We start from the raw sequence: 20,208 nt of genomic DNA, 5'->3' as shown, positions 1-20,208 counted from the left end.
GTTAAATCAAAGTCATCTATAATCGCTCATCACAATGAGTACTATCATCATTTAATGATGCGAATATGTCATTTCATACTATATATCTCATCGATGCAATTGATACCATCAATCTTTGAATAAAGGCAACAAAAATTTAGATTTAGAAATTGGACTAATACAAAAGGTAAAAGAGTTGTGGAAAAATCTGGAAAGATAAATGCAAATTTAAACTCGCATACCCTACATTTCAAACTATAAAAATAGTTTTTAAATTTTGAACTTTAAATTTGGTAAGCATTAAATGTGCAAATAATATTTAGATATATTTTCCATGAAAATACAAGTTAGTCATTGATATTCAATACATCAATAAATGTAAACAAAACTTCTCTTCATAGTATTTGAATTATGTTTAAGATCTAATTTCTCCCCCTCCATTGTCAACAAAAAGCCCAATTAGGCCCATAAAAGCCCTAAAATATTTATTTGGGGAATATGGAGATTACCTTTAGCATTAGCATTTCCTTTCCCCAATATAAATATCCCAAAACCGCGAAGGCTACATCTTCGCATGATCGCATCACATCCCTTTCTTTCTCTCACTCTCATCTCATCTGAGCCCTAGCTTCGATCATCCTCACCGACGGGGGCATTACGATCTACTACACACACCCCAAGTTCTTGATTTGTTTCTTCACCGTTGCCATTCTAATTTGACCTAAATGATTTCAAGAAGATTATGATAGGTAGGGATTAATTAGTATCGGGGAGGAAGCTACAATGGCGAAGCTTTCAGGGTTGCAAAAGCAAGTGCTCAGTCTCTACAGAGCATTTCTCCGAGCAGCTCGCACCAAATCGGTTGAAGATCGACAGCAAATGGAATCAATTGTCGCCACCGAGTTTCGCCGCAACGCCAAGCAAATTGATCGTAAAAATTTCATCTATATCGAGTACCTTCTTCGTCGAGGTAACAAACAGTTGGATCAACTTAAAAGTCCTGCCACCGTTCGATTGTCTACGCTCGATCCCAATCCTGAGCCTTGAAACTGTGTGTACATTTCTTCGATTATTGGCTATTACTGTTCTTCGTACGATCAATTTTGAACCCTAGAAATTAAACTGTTTTCTTTCTTTCCTTCTTTCCTTCTTTCCTTTTGATGATTTTCTTCATTCGTAATCTTAGGCATGAATGCTTCGTGGTAGTTAGAATTATGTTCGAGTTCGAATATTTATAACGCATCTAATTTCTCTCCATCGATCGTCAACAAAAAGCCCATTTAGGCCCATTGGACTGACAAAGGCCCATAAGTATTAGCATAATCGCATCATATCATTTCTTTCTCCCACTCTCATCTCATCTGAACCCTAACTCCCATCTTCCTCACCGACGGGGGCTTTTGGACCAACACTACTTTCTTACGCGCCTTTCTTCTTGTTCAGCTCTGCAAAATTTGGGGTAACTTTTTTTTTGGCTTTAATTTTCTAAATTTCGTTCTTCATTTGCAAATTTTGGGATTTGTCTCTTGATGTTTGGTTCAAGTGTTCCTTGGCTTTAATTCTGATCGATATTCTTACTGGGAAAACACTAAAATTTAGGCCTTGAGCTCGTTCCTAGAACCTAATATCATATGTTTTGCTTTTCTTTTTATTTGGTTGTTGAACGATTTTGTTCCAGTTTTGACATGTGGGATGTGGAAATGAATTGGTACCGGTGAAGATTAATCGATAGTCATAGGATATGACTGCCTGGTCAATCCAAATCTCTCAATTTACATTCTGGAAAATGAACCCTTTTTATGGAGTTGTCGTTTACGATCATGACTGAAATCTCTATTTTCTGATAATTACTAATTACATATTGTGGTTTTCTGAAGTTCGTCGATGAATCGATTTAAAGTATATTTTCTTTGTTGGTTTTTGAATCATTGGTTAGACCTGGATATTGCTGGCATTTGAAGTGTGCTTATTTACCACATATGCGTTTTTCTATTACTAAGCCATACTCCATACCTCCTCTATCACATCAGGTCATACTACCACCAAAAGTTTCGCCAAATCTATCCTGGATTTATGTAATCTATTATCCAAGTCTCAAGCAGCGGACCTAAAGTCATAGACAATTCGGGCAAGCAATAGATTCTGAGTGATTTTAAGTGATATTAGCGTCTGAGGCACACAGAAGTACATTGGTATTAGGTACTTGGACTGCCTCTCTCTTGAGGTCTCTCTCAAGCGCTAAATCACTCTCCATAACATTACCTCTGGCCTCTGTTCTCAGTCTCATTTTCTTTGTTTAATATTTATAACCAGATTCAATTAAAAAAAAAAAAAACTCACTAACTAATTACTAGTGAACTCCCTCAAGTATCTAACAGCATTCCTATCTTACACCACTTAAAATATAAACGACCTCATAACAAAATGAGGTTCTCCACACTTCTCAACACTCTCCCATATTTTAGGAGAAAGTACTTTCTTTTAGGAAGAGCAGCTTTTTTAAAAAGCTTTCCACGAGTGGAACCAAAAATGATTAGGCTGAGGATTATGTCCTAACAGAAGTTTGAAATATGTCCCAGCAGAAGTAGGCATTACATTGACCTCCTACCTCACACGATTTAATGTAACTCCCTCATCCCATTCTGCCATTTGAGAAAATAGTAACCTCTTTGATCATATCTTTTCTGTAGACATAAAAGCCATGAAAGAACAGGAAGATGGATTTGTATCTGCAGACAAGCATGGTGAGGATAAAGTAGAGCAACTGGTTCAAATCAAGACATTGTTTTTTGCTAGAGCTCGAGATCTGACAGGTACGAATGATGTTTTATTGGAGATCCCTTTAGGTAGTACTACAAAGGATTGTCTGGACAAGATTATAGGCAAATTTCCTAGGCTAGAGGAAATCCTTGGATGTGTGGTTCTGGCTCTGAATGAGGATTATACAACTGATTCAACAATTGTTAAAGATGGAGATGAGTTGGCAATTATCCCTCCCATAAGTGGTGGCTAACCTTTCTTCTGCTACCATTTTATAACTGTATATACACACACATATATATTGTTTTGGTGCCATTTCCAAATGTGGGACTTCATAAGCAAATGGGAACATTGAGCTTCTTCTCCAACTGTGTAGGCAATTTACCTGTATGAGATGTATGTGTTTTATTGGGTACAATTTGTTCTGCCTCAAACTTTCTTACTTTACCTCAAACGTTTTAATCAACTTGTAATCGTCTATGTTAAATTCCACACTTCCACTCCCTTTGTACCTTTCTATGAAGTGTCAAAGCTAATAATGGAAGGGGGACGATCCATGCGATCTGATGAAACTTAAATTAAGAAATAAAATTGGAACGAATCAAAATTTTTTGTTTGCCTAAACAAATTTGTATTACATAGTAATTAATAAAATTAAACTTTACCATTCAACTTTCCGTTAATATTATCATTATTATTATTTTTTATTTTCTAAATGACTTAATCCTACTGAAAGGTGGGTAAATTGTACCCGAATGACGGGTTAGGTAATTGAGTTATGTAGTTTTAATTTAAAAACATTATATCGTATCTTCAAATTAATACACTCATAAAGTGTAACATTAATACGATAATATTGAACAAAAATTTTAAACATCTAGAATTACCTAAGGAGGGTCAAAAATTAACTTTATTCATTCTTATTTACTTCAAACTAAAATTATTATAAAAATATATATCGTTAATATCATTAATTTGGGTTAAAGCCCAATCCAACCCAAATCCTAGACCTAGCCAAAGAAAAAGAAAACAAAATAACAAAGTTCAACAAAAGATAAATTTTAAACTAACTTAATTCAATCTGTTGCGGTTATTCTTACATCTCTACTTTCTATGAATGAACGTTTGGTAAAGATATTTATTCATGTATTCTAACATTGGATCAAAACTCTTTAAATTCTAAAACACTCTCCATTTTCATCCATGGTGGTTTATTCCTCAGCAAGATCCACTGTGTTTTTATCTCTCCCAACCCTGCTTTTTAATGACTATCTCTCACAACCCTTCTTATGGTTAGGCTATTTGTTTTTTCACAAATAGGTGGAATAAAAGATTTGAAGGTGTAACTAATATTATCGATACTTAGAAATATGTTGAAAGATGAGAATTTCTCTTCCAAAATGTCAACAAAAAAAAAGCCCAATTAGGCTTATTGGACTGACAATGGCCCATATGGGATCCTAAGCCCTAAAATATTGATTTGAGTAATATGGTAAAATAACTTTAGCATTCGCATTTTCTCACCCCTATATAAATATCTCAACACCGCTCATTCTTCATCTTCGCATCACGTCCTTTCTTTCTCTCACTCTCATCTCTTCTCATCTCAACCCTAACTTCGATCTCCCCCACCAACGAGGCCTTTTGGAACCAACACTACCTCCATACACGTCTTTCTTAGTCACTACCATGGCGGAGGAAGTCGTCGTAGCTACCGGAGCTGCCAGCCCCGAGCCCTTGGATCACAAGCGCAAACTTGTAGATTTGGACAGTGAACCCACTGAAGCCACCGAGGAGAACCATGCCGAACCCATTGAGGGGTCTGCTGCTCCTGATGCAGCCGACGTTCCCATTTCTGACGAATCGGAGTACAAGCGCCCTCGCCTCGAGGGGAAGCCCGAGGGGAATGGTACTGTTATTTCTTACTTTCTTATTTTAGCATTTTTAGGGGATTGACGATTTTGTGTTCTCGAAATTCTTGGAAATATTGGATATGTGTATTTGTGGATTTTCTTTGTCTTTTTTTCTCTACTTGTTCAAGTACGCGTAGCTGGTAGCAGAAAATGCTGGACGACTTTCCGAGTGAATGGGTTTTTTTTTTTTTTTTTTTTTTTACTTTGGAACCATTACGCGTTTGGAGGCAATAAATGTTTGGATGATGTCTACTTTCTACTGCAAACACTTCGAGTCCTCTTGATTCTTACGACGAAGTGGAACATTATTCTTCGAGATTTATAACTGAATAAGATTTTACTTTTCAGCCCATCATGAAATACGCAGATTCTTTCTAGATATGCGTATGCTTGTATTACTGCTTGCATAAAGATGTTCTATGGCTATTGTCTGCCGTTTGTGTTTAGCTTTCCCTCAATCGATTAATGCATATTTCTTTTTTCATTGGGAAATGCTAAAAGTTAGTTCAATAACAGAATTATTTTATTAGATAATTTGGCGAACGTTCTGACATGTGCAGAACAAGTATCTATTCATATTATGTGTGTTCAACCAGCTCCCTTATTGTTCAACAAGTGTTCTAGTTTAGTATGTTTCGTACATGGGATGTTTCATTCTATGCCTCAATAGATTCATCTGTTTGAGCTTCGTTTTTGGCAGCTAATGTAACTATACCAAAAACTATGTAAGAGGGAGAGCGAAAATGACGATGGATTTGCAGGAAGACTATGTTTGTGGCAGCTAACTTCCTATTGGAAAAGCTGGCTGTATTCATATGTTTTCCATTTCCCGTTTGGAATTTAAGTGCGGATCCGTTTGTATAAATGGCCGTGTAGATGGACGAATGTGTTAAGAACTGAACTCCTTTTTAACTTTGGTGTTGATGTTTCTTTTTAAAGAATTATTACTTGTTTATTATGCAAGGTTTATAATTTGAGTTTTGACATTGATTATGGTTGAAAAGGCTCCTTTGTGAGCTGCTTAATAAGAATCCAATCCTTTTGTTTTGTTTTTGTTAATTTACTGTTTTACTCTTGACAATTCAATCGATGTTTTATCAAGGTAATTTATAATTATTTTATTCTTGCTGTGAAGTCTAACGTCAGATTGTTTTGTTTTCTTCTACAGCTAGTGAGAATGGACATGAAGAAAAGAAGGAAGAAGAGCTGGAACCTAAGGAAGATTATAAGCAATCATCTGAAGAGGAACCGCCTGCTTCAGTGGAGGTGTTGCCTGAAAAAGAGGGAACGGAACAACCCACTGAAGAGCCTCATGAAGCAGGTGATGCTCAGGATTCTGCAGCTGAAATCTCTCAGGATTCTGCTGCCGAAATCTCTCAGGAGGACAAAACTCAAGAACTCTCCAAGGAGGAAAGTCAGCCTTCTGAAGTTGAGGCTGCACCTCCACTGCAGGAGGAGGATATTTCTAATGCTGAGCAAGATCAGCCTTCATCTGAGTCGGAAACAACAACATATAAAATGGAAGTTCCTAATAGTAAGGTGTGAACTTAAGATTTATCTAGTTTTGATCCATGGATTGTTGTTTAAGCTTGATGTTGAGTTTGTTTATATGCTTATTAAACAATATTTTCCAACCTTTGCCTCAAGTTAATGTTATTAATTATTTTTTTGGTCTTGAGCTTTTAGAGTCTATCAGGGTTGTTGAACTGAAGTTACCAATTTTTTGGATTATGATATGCTTTTTAGAAGTTCAAGGGCTCATCAAATACAACATTAGTTGTACAAGGATGCATTTGTCCTTTTTGAAAGTTTAGGGAGTATTAGATTTCTTTTTTAAAGAAGTTTAGTAGGGATCTACTTGATACAACTTCGGAAGTTTGGGGACTGAACTTACAATATGACTGAATCTTTCTCGATATTTCAATTTTCATATGACAAATTTTGGCATATGTACTGCAGGTAGGTGTTCTTATTGGGAAGGCTGGAGATACAATTCGATACTTGCAATACAATTCTGGTGCGAAGATTCAAATTATGAGGGATGCAGAAGCGGATCCAAATCGTTTGACTAGACCTGTAGAAATAATTGGAACTTCGGAAAATATAAAGAAAGCAGAGGAGTTAATTAATGCTGTGATTGCAGAGGTTTACTTTTTTAATATAATTTTTTCCTGTCATTATCATTGTAACTATTCTGTTGCTCTTAGTTGTTTTCAGTAACATCCCAGAATTATTGTTTCAGTCAATCACTGTTTAGCATCTGTTGGAACTTTATTGTCCTGATATTGATTTCTTGATTACATTTGACTTTCTTATAGGCTGATGCTGGTGGATCTCCATCCCTTATAGCCAGAGGCCTCACTTCATCGCATTCTATAGCAACTGCTGAACAGATTCAGTTACAAGTTCCAAACGAAAAGGTTGGAATCCATATATATGTGGATAACTTGTCATCTGGTTCTGCCAATCACTTACCTAAATTTTCTCTGCCTAGGTTGGTTTAATTATTGGAAGAGGTGGGGAGACTATTAAAAGTCTGCAAACCAGATCTGGTGCACGTATACAGGTAGTTGAGATCCTGCATGTCTATCTTTATGGTACATGTTAATTTATTTTTATGATTTAATATAGTCATCGTTTATGACTTATTTGGTTTCCATGTAGTTGATACCCCAAAATCTTCCAGAAGGGGATGAATCCAAGGAAAGGACTATTAGAGTAACTGGTGATAAGAAGCAGATTGAAATTGCTACAGACATGATAAAGGAAGTTATGAATCAGGTATGCTTGTCACTGGATACCTTCTCTCCTGGTATTTTGTTTCTTTGTATCTCCATATCATTACTTGAAATTTCAACTGTGATGTTTGGTTTAATAAATGCTTTTAGCATGTTTATATCCTCCAATGCTGCAATGAATTGTTCTTATTTTTATTGTTCTTATTTTTATTGTTCTTATTTTTTGCATTGGAATTATTAGTAGTATTTTCTGTTTTATACATTAGGTCTCATTGTCTATGACCACACTCTTATCTAAATGGCTTCATCTTGAGTGCATAATTTTGTTGCACGTTACCTCCATTGACTAATGAATATTAAGTTATATGCTGTTTAGTGATTTACCTTCCTTTCTGCAGTTTTATTTTGTATGGTAGTTTTGCTATTATTGGTACTTAATCTTGCCCGTAGTCTTGTCTGAGACTAAAGATAAGGTCTTGAATTAACAGCCTTAGATTACACTTCAGGCTAATCTGCTCAGTGTCAGAGAAGCCAAATATTGGCACATATATGCTATGTGATTTAGTTTAGCTGTGGAAGTGTTGTATATTTTATTCGCTTGATGACATTGATGGATCAGTACTAGATTCTTTTCAATCATGCTGGTTGAGTATATAAATTTGACCAGGTTTAACAATCACTGCTATGGGAAACAGTATGCAGATTTTGTATGGTATAATGTTCTTTGATGGGATTGGGGAAATCTCTTGACTAGTGATCCTAGTGGCTTGTGAAATCAATGAATGGTCTATGAAAAGATCACATGAATGTTCTAGGAAAGATCATATACTGAAATCCAAGATGCCGGTTGCCATAATTTATCTATCATAAAGGTGTCAAACTCGAATTGGTTGGCTTTAAAACTGCAGATTACAATATTGCCTTTTCCATGGGGCCGCTTTCTTGGTGTAGCAATAGACAACTACTATTCACTCCCATCCACCGAAGAGAGGTATCAGGCATTAAATCTCGCGATTGCAGGATGTTAATAGTTGGTAAGATTGCTTCAAGATTTCACACTAAGAATAATTGAGTAAGAATGTATTGCATTAACCTTAGTGCTCATTAGTGGACCCATTTTCTATGCTTGAGATTGTGTTGGAAGAAAGTAATGCCTAGTTGAAGTCATGCTGCTTTCATTTGCATGGGACCTAGTATTCAAAGCTGATACCATTGCTGTGAGACATCATAGGCACGGAGATTTGGTGCATGCCACTCTAACTGCACTATAGCAACAAAATCACTTTGAACTAATGACAAACAAATGCCAATGTAATTATTATTATTGTTTATATTTTCATTTTTACCTAATTGATCTGTCTGATGCGTTGCGACAGTGAAATGCTCAGCATATGTTGGTATTACTTCAGAATGAAAGAATTAAAGATTTAGTTGGAAAGTTGATGCTGAAATATCTGGCATCTGTAGTAGCAGAATTACAGTTTATTTGATGAACTAAACAATGTATGTGTGAGATGCTTGAGTGCAAATGTTGAGCTTTCTCAGTCGCATGATTTTGTCTTCTTTTAGGCTTATGCACTTTTCATCACATAAAAAAAACTCTTCAAGTTTGTTATACCTGTGCAGATTTGAGTGCATGTTTTGTTAGTTGTAATTTGTCTACTACACTACCTTCTGCATTATGTTATTGGCCATCTTTTTCTTTCGACTTTAGAAGCCATGTCATGCCAAACTGGGTGCTTCCTGTTGTAATATTTACTAGTGCTTTTCTACGTTACCTCCCTGTCTAATGATTGGAATGACTTTAGGATGCTGTTGGTACATGTTCCCTTGGCATGCATTGGGTTAAGTGTTATGATATATCTGGTATTTCTTGGTTGTTTGATATTCGTTAATATCATCTGTATAAAGCTTTAGTTCTCCATTTTTTCTTGATCATCTGAATGGCAATTTGTTGTGTTTGTAATGTTTTAGCTTCAACATATTTTATGCGACTAATATGGTTCCAGGGCTATCACTAATGTTCTTGAACAAGAGATCTCGATCACCGTGTTCAAGCTTTTCGTTTTCTCCAGTCTACTTGTATGTGATTGAATCTTGGAATACCTTTTTCCTCTGTTTACTTACTTTCTCTTTGTTTGTCCTTGGATTAGACTGTGAGGCCTTCACCACACTCCACTGGTTTTAACCAACAGGCTTACCGGCCTCGGGGACCTGGTGGCCCAACTCAATGGGGTCATCGGGGTCCTCATCCTTCACATCCAGCAGGATATGATTATCCACACAGAGGACCTTATCCATCTCATAATACTCAGTATCAGCATCCTGGCTACGGAAACTATCCACAACAAATGGGTGGTCCTCGAAGCAGCTATGGTTCTGGTTGGGAACAAAGACCACCTCCCAGCATGCAGGGGCCACCACCAAGTTCAGGTGGTTACGACTACTATGGTCAAAGAAGCCACTATTCGGATGCTCCACCTTCTCATTTTCCTGGTGCCATGCCTTCCCATGCTCCTGGTCCTTCACCTGCACCGACCCACGGTCCACCACAAACTCAGTCCAGTTACAACTATAATCAGCAGCAAGGTCAAGGTTATGGACACACTGCACCTTATTCTCAGGCAGCTCCACATCAGAGCTATGGTCATGGATACGAACAGAAGTACGACCACCATGCTCCAGCGCAGAATCCATACAGTGGACATGGGAATGCCCAACATTATCCACAGGCTGGTACTCAACAGGTTTATCCTGGACAACAGTATGATAATAAGCCTTCATCATATGGTGTTTCGCAACAAGGACCACCTCCCCAATCTTATGGCGCTCCTAGGGTTGGTCAGCCTGCAGAGCCTTATCAAGGAGGTTCTGCCCCAGCTACATATGGACAAAATATGCAACCTCAACAGACTTATCCATACCAATCTGGTGGTTCTACCCAGCAGTATCCTCCTTACGGCGCTGCACCAAGCACAGATGGTTACAATCAGGCACCAGCTGCTTCTGCTGCTGCTGGTTACTCGCAGCAGGGTGCCCAAGCTGGCTATGGTCAGCCTAGTGTGCAGCAACCGTCTGCTTATGGCCAACAAGTAGCTCCTGCTGCAGCATACGGTCAGTATCCAACCTCTCAGCAGGGTTATTCGGAGCAGGCTGCTGCAAACACAGCGGCTGGGTATGCTGCATACCAAGCACCTCAAGATCCCGCAGCATACAGTGGAGGCACAGCAGCTGCAGCAGCAGCTTATACTGCTCCGGCCAGTGGGCAGCAAGGTTATACTCAACAGACCGCAACCCAGCCAACCTATGATCAGTCAATTCAACAATCAGGTGGGTATGGAACAGTGCCTTCAAGTGCTCCTGTAGGTTATGGGAAGAGTGTGTCCCCACAGCCGCAGCCTGGGTATCCGCAGTATGATTCTACTCAAGTCTACGGGGCGAGTCGTTAAAAATTTTGATAATTAGGTTTAGGGTCTGTTGGGTGGGTTGTGTAAGGGGAGTAGGGGGTAGGGGTGTTTATTATTGATGCTATTGGAACTTATTGAATCATTCGGTAAACATTGTCTGTTGTATTTTGCATTTTGCCCCATCGATCGAAGTTATTAAAAGCCAATTTCGGTTTATATAGTAATATCAAATCAGCTCCATCTTAGTTATATTTAGTACATTGAAATGCTTATCATTTCATTTTTGTTTTATTGATGTTTCTTCGTTTATTGTTGGTTGGTGATGAATTGCATATTTTCTCTATTTGCTTTGCCTTCTAAAATTCATTAGGGATTTGTCTTTTCTTTTTTAAAATAATGTTAAATAATTCCAAAATTAAGTTGAGTTGAAATCTGTTTTCAATTACTTGGGTATTGCCATTGGCTCTTTGCAATTAAACTTGGTAAATATAACAAATCTATAGTTAAAATTAGATCCTACAAAACCAAAAAAACAAACAAAGAAGGAAAACTCATCGTTCATTTTGTCATCTTTAACAATTTTTTATAAAATAAAGAAAAAAAATTGAAAATTATTAATTAGTGATAGTTTAAATTCGTGATTATAATTGATTTTAAAATTGAAGAATGATTAGAAATGATAAAATAATTGATAGTATTTACAAAAATAAAAATAGTTGGGTTGATTAGATTATATTTGAAAATTTGCTTTTAAAATTTAGAAAATATAGTACGAACAAAAGAAAGGTTTAGATTACTTTTTCGTAGAACTTGGGCGGTTAGCTTACTACCATCTTCCCACACCAATATTGCTACTAATGGAAATTTCTTCATCCTTCATTATCTCCCTTCATCTTCAACCTTTCACTCCCAATTCTCTCGCCCCGGCCACCGCTATTTGTAATTCAGGCCACCGACTTTCCCGAATCAAATCCACCACAGATACACCGCCGTCAAAAATCAAAATAGTTTCCAAATTTCGGAACCGAAAACGCCCAACTTTTGCCGAGAAAGATGCTTTTCCTTCATCTTTACCACTTCACACCAAGAACCCTCATGCCATTTACGAGGACGTTCAAAGATTTGCACGGCAAAATAAGCTCAAAGAGGCACTTACGATTATGGACTATGTGGATCAACAAGGCATTCCAGTTAATGCCACTACATTTTCTTCTCTTATTACGGCTTGTGTTAGAACAAAATCGATGACTTATGCGAAACAGATTCACGCGCATATTCGGATAAATGGGCTTGAAAACAATGAATTTATACGTACAAGGCTTGTGCATATGTATACTGCTTGTGGGTCCTTGGAAGAGGCACAGAAGCTGTTTGATGAAAGTTCTAGCAAGAGTGTTTATCCTTGGAATGCGTTGCTTAGAGGCACTGTAATGGCGGGTCGGAGGGATTATCGCAGCATTCTATCGACTTATGCAGAAATGCGAAGATTGGGAGTTGAATTGAACGTTTACTCCTTTGCTAATATCATTAAAAGCTTTGCAGGTGCATCGGCGTTTACTCAGGGGCTCAAGGCTCATGGCCTTTTGATTAAAAATGGATTGATTGGCAGTTCACTTCTTGGGACAACTTTGGTTGATATGTACTTCAAATGTGGTAAGATCAAACTTGCCCGCCAGATGTTTGGGGAAATTACCGAGAGAGATGTTGTGGTTTGGGGATCAATAATTGCTGGGTTTGCTCACAATCGACTCCAAAGGGAAGCTTTGGAATATACAAGGAGGATGATAGACGATGGAATTAGACCAAATTCGGTTATATTGACGACCATTCTTCCAGTTATTGGAGAAATCTGGGCGAGGAGATTAGGTCAGGAAGTTCATGCTTATGTTATAAAGACGAAAAGTTACTCGAAGCAGATATTTATTCAGTCTGCTTTGATTGATATGTACTGCAAGTGTGGGGACATCGGTTCAGGTAGAGCCGTTTTTTATGCATCCATGGAGAGGAATGCTATATGCTGGACTGCTTTGATGTCTGGTTATGCTTTAAATGGTAGGCTAGAACAGGCTGTAAGATCAGTTATTTGGATGCAGCAGGAAGGATTTAGACCGGATATCGTAACTGTTGCAACGATTCTTCCAGTTTGTGCTCAATTGAGAGCTCTGAGACCCGGAAAAGAGATTCATGCTTACGCTATGAAGAATTGCTTCCTACCGAATGTATCTATCGTTTCATCTTTGATGGTTATGTACTCAAAATGTGGAGTAATGGACTATACTCTAAAGCTTTTCAACGGCATGGAGCAAAGAAATGTGATCTTATGGACAGCAATGATTGATTCGTACATAGAGAATCAATGTCCACACGAAGCAATTGATATATTCAGAGCGATGCAGCTTTCAAAGCATCGACCAGATACCGTTACCATGTCTAGAATTCTCTATATATGCAGTGAACAAAAAATGCTGAAGATGGGTAAGGAGATACATGGACAAGTCTTGAAGAGGAAATTTGAGCCGGTCCATTTCGTTTCTGCCGAGCTAGTGAAACTATATGGGAAGTGTGGAGCAGTAAAAATGGCAAAAATGGTTTTTGAGGCAATCCCTGTGAAAGGGCCAATGACATGGACTGCCATCATTGAAGCTTACGGAGAAAGTGGAGAGTTTCAGGAAGCAATCGATCTGTTTGACCGAATGAGATCACGTGGTATCTCTCCAAACCATTTCACTTTCAAAGTGGTTCTATCTATTTGCAAGGAAGCTGGTTTTGTTGATGAAGCACTGCGCATCTTTAAGCTAATGTCTGTTAGGTATAAGATTAAGCCATCTGAAGAACATTACTCTTTAGTCATTGCGATTCTTACTCGGTTTGGTCGACTCGAGGAGGCTAGAAGGTATGTACAAATGCTTTCTTCATTGTCATAAGTTTTGTTTTGTGTTTTTGTCCATAACTGAGCTGAGCTCTTGATTGATTATTTGAATCCAACAAAATACAAATGTACACACATATTACATCTGATATGTATGTATTGTATATGCTGATCTTTTTTGTTGTGTATATTTCTTTAGTTTGGGATTGGGAGAACTGAATGATAAATCTTCAAAGTTTGATCAACCTGTGAGTATAATAGGGGGTGAGGTATATAAACTTTAGATGTCAAGGAAGACAAATGTGTGCATTTATTTATTTAGTTTTTCAATTGTGAACAAAGATATGTTTAAGTGGATGAGTTCTACAACAAATTTACTTTTCTTAAAGGTCAAAAGAACATTTTTAGTTCTAATTTCAAGTTGTTTAGATAAAATTTGGTTTTTTTATAATTCAAATTTAAAAATTGGCCATATTTTGTAAATTTTTCTATTTATAATCATTTTCAATTATTTTATTTTATTTGGAAACATTTAATAATAAAATTCTTACATTATAAAAAAAATGCCCCAAATCTCTACTCTTTCGTGTGAAAAATACTTTTAAACTTACAAACGAGTTAAAAATACCCTTATCGGTTTAAATTTTATTTAAAAGTACAAGTTTTAGAAGTACCTCTCGATAGAAATTCAAAAAAATATTTATCATTAGTATTTAAATAGAAATATTGAAGAAACGCTTCTCGGCAGAATGGTTGCGTTGAGACAAAAATAGTTGGTTAAAATATTAATTGCATTAGATAGCTATAACCCAATTCAACTCAACTAAATAGTTAGTACAATTTTCTTTTAGAAAAAGAAATAAGTTTAACATTCCATAATTGACATTCAACAAAGATGGATAAAGGCTCGGTGAGTGAATTTGAATATCTGAATGATGATCCACAGCCCCCAAAAACTCATGTCATATACTTTTATGTTATAGATAGATAGATGGAGAGGTTTAAGTTACAATTAGAGATTGATTATATTGATTATTAATGTAAACATTATACATTATCAGCAACTGGTTGAAGTTTCTCTGAATTGGTCAAACAAAAAATATACAGAGCATTTGCCAATTTTCAAAATTCAATTATGAATTTAATTTTATACCTCCTACTACATTCACCGAGGTGCCATGCCTATTCAATATCCTTCATAGCATCCTGCAATTTTCAAAAATAAATTAAAACAACATTCACAACCCTTTCACATTTAACTAACCAAAGAACCCCATCCATAACTATGTTTGCATATAATATCCCAACTAATCAAATCACACTTTGATTGTGTACATCTTTGTATGCATGTATGCCGACTAATCTTATAGAGTAACTCTTTTGATTGTGGACACCTTTGTTTGCATATATAACCTGACCAATCATTATAGAATGACGGTCTGATCTTATGCAAAATATCCTTGATGTCCGTACCACCTCCCATTCAATTACTGAAATTAAAGAATGATTGTTTAAACCAACAAATTTCAATATCAATCAACTATGGAATCTTTAATGTATCCAATTTATGTGTATTTTTTCACTAATATCATGTAAATATTATTTGATCCTAACATTTAAACCCAACATTCTCAAATACTCATATCCCTTTTCAAGTCCACGACATAACTCTCTAACCACATTCCCTCGTAAAAGAATGGCGAGATAGAGATGTGAATAAGCTGGGGCTATGGACCTATAAACTGTAATATGATGATGATAGAGTAAATTTCATGATTATGAGTTAATTCCATATTGGCTAGATCGAGGTTCCAAAATGAAGATTTGATTGCATTAAGTCTGTAGTATAGCATAGCAATAATAAGACATATTACCTTGGCTAATCGTGTAACGTATGCAGCAGCCAATGCTGTTGCCAACAATCCCAGTCCTAAAGTCCATAGCTGACCATTTCCCCCTCCAAGCAAACCAACTTCAGACTCTTCTTGCTGAAACACCCCAAGTAAAATGAACAGTGGAAAAGAAACCAGACCATAAAATTGAAACTCGAAAACTCAGAATCCAACTAAGAATCCAGATCATAGTTCAAGCAAACACATTGATGTGTTTGTCTTACCTCTTAATAAAAGTGTAAATGCTTTCACAAAAGAGCACTTTAAGGCTTAGTTATTGTAGCTTTTGAAATAATTACTAATAGCTGCACTTTTTAAAATATCGGCTGTAGAATGAAGTAAACAAGTGTTTTGGTAAATTTCAAACTTAAATGAGAAAAAGTATTATAGAATAGGAATAAACTATGAATTTTAGTAGTTAATTAGAAGAGGCATGATATTTTTGGAACTCAATCTCAAAAACTACTCTACATAGATTTTAGAAACAAATTGAATTGAAAAAGTGATTTCCTTTCAATTATCCTGTAATCAGTTTTACCAAACACTAAACAGTTAAAATTTCCTCATAATCACTTTAAACTCCTACAAAATCAATCCCAAATGCACCCCAAGTGCATTCTAGAAAGACTTTAAAAAGCACTGATAATTGGTCAAATGCACCTTTTACTAATAGAAATTTTAAATAAAGAAGCAATCGATCCTAAAAAGCACAAGCACGAACACTTTAAGAACCAAGTCAAGTACACATTTATGAGGTAAGATGTTATTATCACATCTCTAAGTAGTGAGGGGCAACGGTTTGAAAACTTACAATAATTGCACGTCCAAAGGCACCCGCACTCACATATGCCCATGTTCCTGGAAGCATCCCCAGCCAGCTGCATTAAAGAAAATAAATCTGTTTATGTTTTGAAGTTCATACAGCTCATAGCATTCTGTATGCATCAATAAAACTAAGGAGAATCAAAATAGTTTATTGAAGAAAAGAAAGCTACAATCATTTATGAATATAGATATCACTGTAGAAATGAAACAGGGAAAGAGGTACAATTTTGAAATTCATTGAGGAATTGAAAACTGACCTTCCCAACACATAGGGGACAAATTTGACAGATGTGAGTCCATATAAATAATTTCCCAGAGAAAATGGAAGCAATGGGCTCAAACGTAGGAGGGTAACAACTTTGAAACCATTTTCTCCAATGGCTTTGTCAATGGCCGCAAATTTCTTGTTTCCTTCTACTAGCTTAAGAATACGCTCACGAGCAAAATACCGAGCAATCAAAAAGGCAACACTAGCAGCAACCTGAATTAATAAGAGATACTAAGTTAATAACTAGGAGGCACATGATAATCTATCTATTTGCTATATTGGTACAGAACACTCACCGTTCCACTGATGGAAACTATAACAGTCCCAATTACAGAACCAAAGAGGAGTCCAGCTGACATTGTTAATGGAATGGCGGGAATTGCAAGGATCTAGAAGGAAAGAAATCATAACATAAACTTCACAATCGATAGTTGGCAAAAGTAAAAAACTAAACCATGGAGGAAGTATCTCTTGCACCTCCACATGGGCAACCAAAAAGTGGTACAACAACTACAAGTAGAACTAGTACAGGAAAACGTAGTTTCAGGCTTTCAGCATATATGTTATAAATCTAATAGTACTTTTGGTCTACTTCAAGTCCAATTCTTACATTATGTTCATAGCCCCATCACCATTTGATCCCAAAGGGGCGAAGTAGACAAAAAGCTACAAAGGTTTTAATCTATTAAGTTCTCCAACTGGGTCACCCCTACAGCGACCCCAAATATGCCATGCCTTACAACAAAGGGCACCACTATAAATGTAGAAGGTAAATTTCCAAAATAATTGTATTAAATAAAACAGATTTGTACCTCCAGTCCTGCATATACTGCTACAAATAAAGCATATCCTGCTGGACCATATCCTGTTAATCAAAACCTCTACGTTAAAAATTACATGATTGAGAGAGATCCTTCAGAGAAATGGCAACTCCTCAATTATTCAAAATATCCCTTTTTCTCTGGTAATGATTTTATGCTTAAAAACAAAGGAATACAACTATAGTACCACACGCACTTTAAAGTGAATGACACCATTATTAGAATTTGGGAACTAGAATTAGAAAGTAGATAGCTGCAAATGTAGAGAGGTGATAACATATTACTGATCAGTTAATCCATTATGTTTAAACAGAGCCACGTGTAACTATGAGACAACTCATTGGTCAAAGTAATAAGTAATAATCCAAGATGTTTAGGAGGATATGGCCTATGACATTAAATACTACTTGCAAAAACTCTACACCGCAGTGCGTCAGTCTCAAACTTCAGTGAAGGACCACCACAACCATTTGGCCAAAATAACCTTACTATTTAGTCTTATACTCCTAATACCCAAACCCCCAAGTTGGCAGGCTTAAGAACCACCTGCCACTTAACTATATCCAAACCATCTCCCTCCCTCATCAACCCCTTGCCACTAAAAGTTTCTCATCAATGATCGATCTCTCAGATTCTTACAGACTGAGACCAAATCCTAAATAAGGAAAAAATAACTAGGAGCCCCGTCAAAACCTGAACAAGAGAGTCTCCCTCCTTTAGAAAAAGTAAGTCTTTTTCAAAGAAGACAACCTTTTCTAAAACTTTCCAGAGCAGGATTCCAAAACAACTGAGTTCTTGAATTCCCTCCAAACGGGAGCTCTAAATAAGTGGAGGGGAATTGAGTCACTTCATACCCAACCAAAGCAACCGAGAGTCTAACTAACAAGGTCAACAATTTAAACCTACAATGGAGCGCTACCCCCTAGGACTAAAACAGAAGGTCTGAAAGTTAGTACCAAAAAAGAATAAATATGAAAGTACAAGAGAAAAGTAGAATATAAGTACTCTATTAACTATGGAAATTCAAGACGTTCAGCTGTTTTCCCCCTTTTTTGCATAGCAGTAGGAATGTCAAATTAACTCCAGGCATTGTAGAGTTAAATTTTTTAAAAGGGGAATCTAAAAAACTCAAATTTTCGCAAAAATTGAGGTTAATTTGCATCAAAATCTCACGAGACATAGAAGAAGAAGATGGAGGAGCAATATATGATTGCCACACACACACACAATCAGAATCAGCACGAGGAATTTCAGAACAGCCTCACATTACAATAACCAACGCATAATCCAGACCAATTTCAAAACGCGATGAACAACACACCCCCAGCAAAATGCTCATCGAACCACAATGAAATTGATCATTACACCAAGAAATTCATTACCCAGTTCAAAATACACACACACACACACAAAAAGAAGCAAATAAACCATAATAAAATTACCATCAATAAAGGTAGAGAACTGATTCAAGAAGGCGTTAATCGGATCCCTATACACATATCCAGCAAATGCAAATCCACCAATAACCCCAACAAGCAACACACCAGCCAAAAGGGTGCCCTTAACCGCAGAGTCATCTTCCAAAACAGCTCCATCTCCATCCACACCTTTATTCCCTTTCTCACCGGCATCGTCATCGTCGGACTTGGCGCTAAAAAGCCACTTAAAGCTTTGAGGGGCGCTAGTGGGTGTCTTCTGAAGAGTAGGTTTCTTGGATTGCTTGAGAGAGGAACAAGGCTTGAGGAAGTGAAAGCGCTTGTTGGGTCTGAAACTGAAGAGGAAAGAAGAGGCAAGAGGAGGAGAGAAATTGGGAGAAGAAAGACATGGGGGTGGGTTTGAAGATGCCGGCCTTAAGGTCAGAAGGACTCGCATTATAAACAAAACAAAACAAAAAGAAAAAGGGAGGAGAAGAAATTGTGTGAAAGCTGATCACCTCATCAATGGAGCTCACTCAGATAAGAGCAGAGCAGTGATAACGAAGAGGAAGAAACTCAATTTTTCTACAACATTTTTTTCTTCTTCTTCTCTTATTATTATTATTATTATTATTTTCTTTCTTTCTTTCTTTTTATTTATTTATTTTTTTCTGTTGTTATGTTCATTCCATTTATTTTGTTTGGATAGAAATTAAAAAGAAGAAGAAAAAGAATGAGATTAGAGATTATTTGACGTGGGGGAATATAGAACATACATACAAAATATGAAATGAATGGTTTTTTTTCTTCTTTAACTAAAATAGAAATAATAATAAGTGAATTTTCTGGAAAGAAAAAGAAAATTGGTAATTTGGGTATGAATGCTTTTCCAATATATAAGTTTGGATGTGGACACAAATATATGGGGTCTCTAAGACTTCATTAATTTTTGTGCCTTCTTTTTTTACCATTTATATAAAAAATTATATTTTTTAGAAAAAAAATTTGAACATTGAATTAATGAGTACCTATGTCCATCCTGTTATTTTCTCTAAAGAAGATATGTTTGTCCTAATATGTGCATATTTTCTTGACTCATATTATAAGTGAATACATTTTTTGTCTTTGAATTGGTGTTTGAACAAAGGAAAAGATAATGTAAGTTAAGTGTAAGTTTGTACATGATTTTTCTTCTAGAGCAATTAAGCTTTACCCCGCGATTATTGTTGCATTCCAATTTGTTCTTCAATTGTAAAGTCACAACTTAATTGGAGTTAGACTTAGAGTTAATTGAGGATTCAATATTGTAAAGAATCAAGAA

At 36.4% G+C, this 20,208-nt stretch overlaps 5 protein-coding genes across 7 annotated transcripts; 4 read left to right on the top strand and 1 right to left on the bottom strand.

Moving 5' to 3' along the window:
• Positions 1–394: 394 nt before the first annotated feature.
• On the top strand, positions 395–3,219 carry LOC101204051 (succinate dehydrogenase assembly factor 1, mitochondrial). Its single transcript, XM_011657783.2, has 2 exons — positions 395–1,438; positions 2,670–3,219. Exon 1 carries the CDS (start codon positions 763–765, stop codon positions 1,024–1,026), a length of 264 nt encoding a protein of 87 aa, XP_011656085.1. The 5' UTR covers positions 395–762; the 3' UTR covers positions 1,027–1,438; positions 2,670–3,219.
• On the top strand, positions 614–3,239 carry LOC105434411 (molybdopterin synthase sulfur carrier subunit). Of its 3 annotated transcripts, XM_031886045.1 has the most exons (3): positions 1,330–1,438; positions 2,010–2,178; positions 2,670–3,239. In XM_031886045.1, the coding sequence occupies exon 3, from the start codon at positions 2,681–2,683 to the stop codon at positions 2,990–2,992; it is 312 nt and encodes a 103-aa protein (XP_031741905.1). In that variant the 5' UTR covers positions 1,330–1,438; positions 2,010–2,178; positions 2,670–2,680; the 3' UTR covers positions 2,993–3,239. The 3 variants fall into 3 exon arrangements, with proteins under 3 accessions (XP_031741906.1, XP_031741905.1, XP_004141543.1); XM_031886046.1 differs by lacking the exons at positions 1,330–1,438; positions 2,010–2,178 and adding an exon at positions 614–1,030; XM_004141495.3 differs by lacking the exon at positions 2,010–2,178 and having other exon boundaries at positions 1,334–1,438.
• Positions 3,240–4,284: 1,045 nt separating this feature from the next.
• On the top strand, positions 4,285–11,052 carry LOC101203078 (far upstream element-binding protein 1). Its single transcript, XM_004141491.3, has 7 exons — positions 4,285–4,648; positions 5,821–6,191; positions 6,612–6,797; positions 6,971–7,072; positions 7,147–7,218; positions 7,317–7,433; positions 9,544–11,052. The coding sequence occupies exons 1-7, from the start codon at positions 4,429–4,431 to the stop codon at positions 10,837–10,839; spliced, it is 2,364 nt and encodes a 787-aa protein (XP_004141539.1). The 5' UTR covers positions 4,285–4,428; the 3' UTR covers positions 10,840–11,052.
• A 533-nt stretch (positions 11,053–11,585) lies between these two features.
• LOC101206766 (pentatricopeptide repeat-containing protein At1g71460, chloroplastic) lies at positions 11,586–13,911 on the top strand. The gene has a single exon (XM_011657782.2). The coding sequence runs from the start codon at positions 11,655–11,657 to the stop codon at positions 13,719–13,721; it is 2,067 nt and encodes a 688-aa protein (XP_011656084.1). The 5' UTR covers positions 11,586–11,654; the 3' UTR covers positions 13,722–13,911.
• Positions 13,912–14,623: 712 nt separating this feature from the next.
• Positions 14,624–19,495, bottom strand: LOC101204460 (TVP38/TMEM64 family membrane protein slr0305). The gene is made up of 7 exons (XM_004141497.3): positions 18,915–19,495; positions 17,464–17,516; positions 16,948–17,040; positions 16,641–16,864; positions 16,370–16,436; positions 15,541–15,654; positions 14,624–14,872 (listed from the first exon to the last, which is right to left on the bottom strand). The coding sequence occupies exons 1-7, from the start codon at positions 19,342–19,344 to the stop codon at positions 14,849–14,851; spliced, it is 1,005 nt and encodes a 334-aa protein (XP_004141545.1). The 5' UTR covers positions 19,345–19,495; the 3' UTR covers positions 14,624–14,848.
• Positions 19,496–20,208: the final 713 nt, after the last annotated feature.

Source organism: Cucumis sativus, chromosome 5 (assembly GCF_000004075.3).
Source record: "Cucumis sativus cultivar 9930 chromosome 5, Cucumber_9930_V3, whole genome shotgun sequence".
Lineage (NCBI taxonomy): Eukaryota > Viridiplantae > Streptophyta > Magnoliopsida > Cucurbitales > Cucurbitaceae > Cucumis > Cucumis sativus.
Note: the sequence above shows the minus strand (reverse complement) of the source record. Positions and strands in the feature narration are given on the sequence as shown.

Bases quoted from the DNA above. Each gene is read 5' to 3' on its own strand.
- LOC101206766 (XM_011657782.2), top strand. From the start codon at position 11,655: ATGGAAATTTCTTCATCCTTCATTATCTCCCTTCATCTTCAACCTTTC.
- LOC101204460 (XM_004141497.3), bottom strand. From the start codon at position 19,344: ATGCGAGTCCTTCTGACCTTAAGGCCGGCATCTTCAAACCCACCCCCA. The intron at 17,517-18,914 runs GTAATTTTATTA...TTTGATTAACAG, and splicing joins GTTCTCTACCTTTATTGATG to GATATGGTCCAGCAGGATAT. The intron at 15,655-16,369 runs GTAAGTTTTCAA...GGGGTGTTTCAG, and splicing joins CCTTTGGACGTGCAATTATT to CAAGAAGAGTCTGAAGTTGG.
- LOC105434411 (XM_031886046.1), top strand. From the start codon at position 2,681: ATGAAAGAACAGGAAGATGGATTTGTATCTGCAGACAAGCATGGTGAG.
- LOC101204051 (XM_011657783.2), top strand. From the start codon at position 763: ATGGCGAAGCTTTCAGGGTTGCAAAAGCAAGTGCTCAGTCTCTACAGA.
- LOC101203078 (XM_004141491.3), top strand. From the start codon at position 4,429: ATGGCGGAGGAAGTCGTCGTAGCTACCGGAGCTGCCAGCCCCGAGCCC. The intron at 6,192-6,611 runs GTGTGAACTTAA...TATGTACTGCAG, and splicing joins TGGAAGTTCCTAATAGTAAG to GTAGGTGTTCTTATTGGGAA. The intron at 7,073-7,146 runs GTTGGAATCCAT...TTCTCTGCCTAG, and splicing joins TACAAGTTCCAAACGAAAAG to GTTGGTTTAATTATTGGAAG.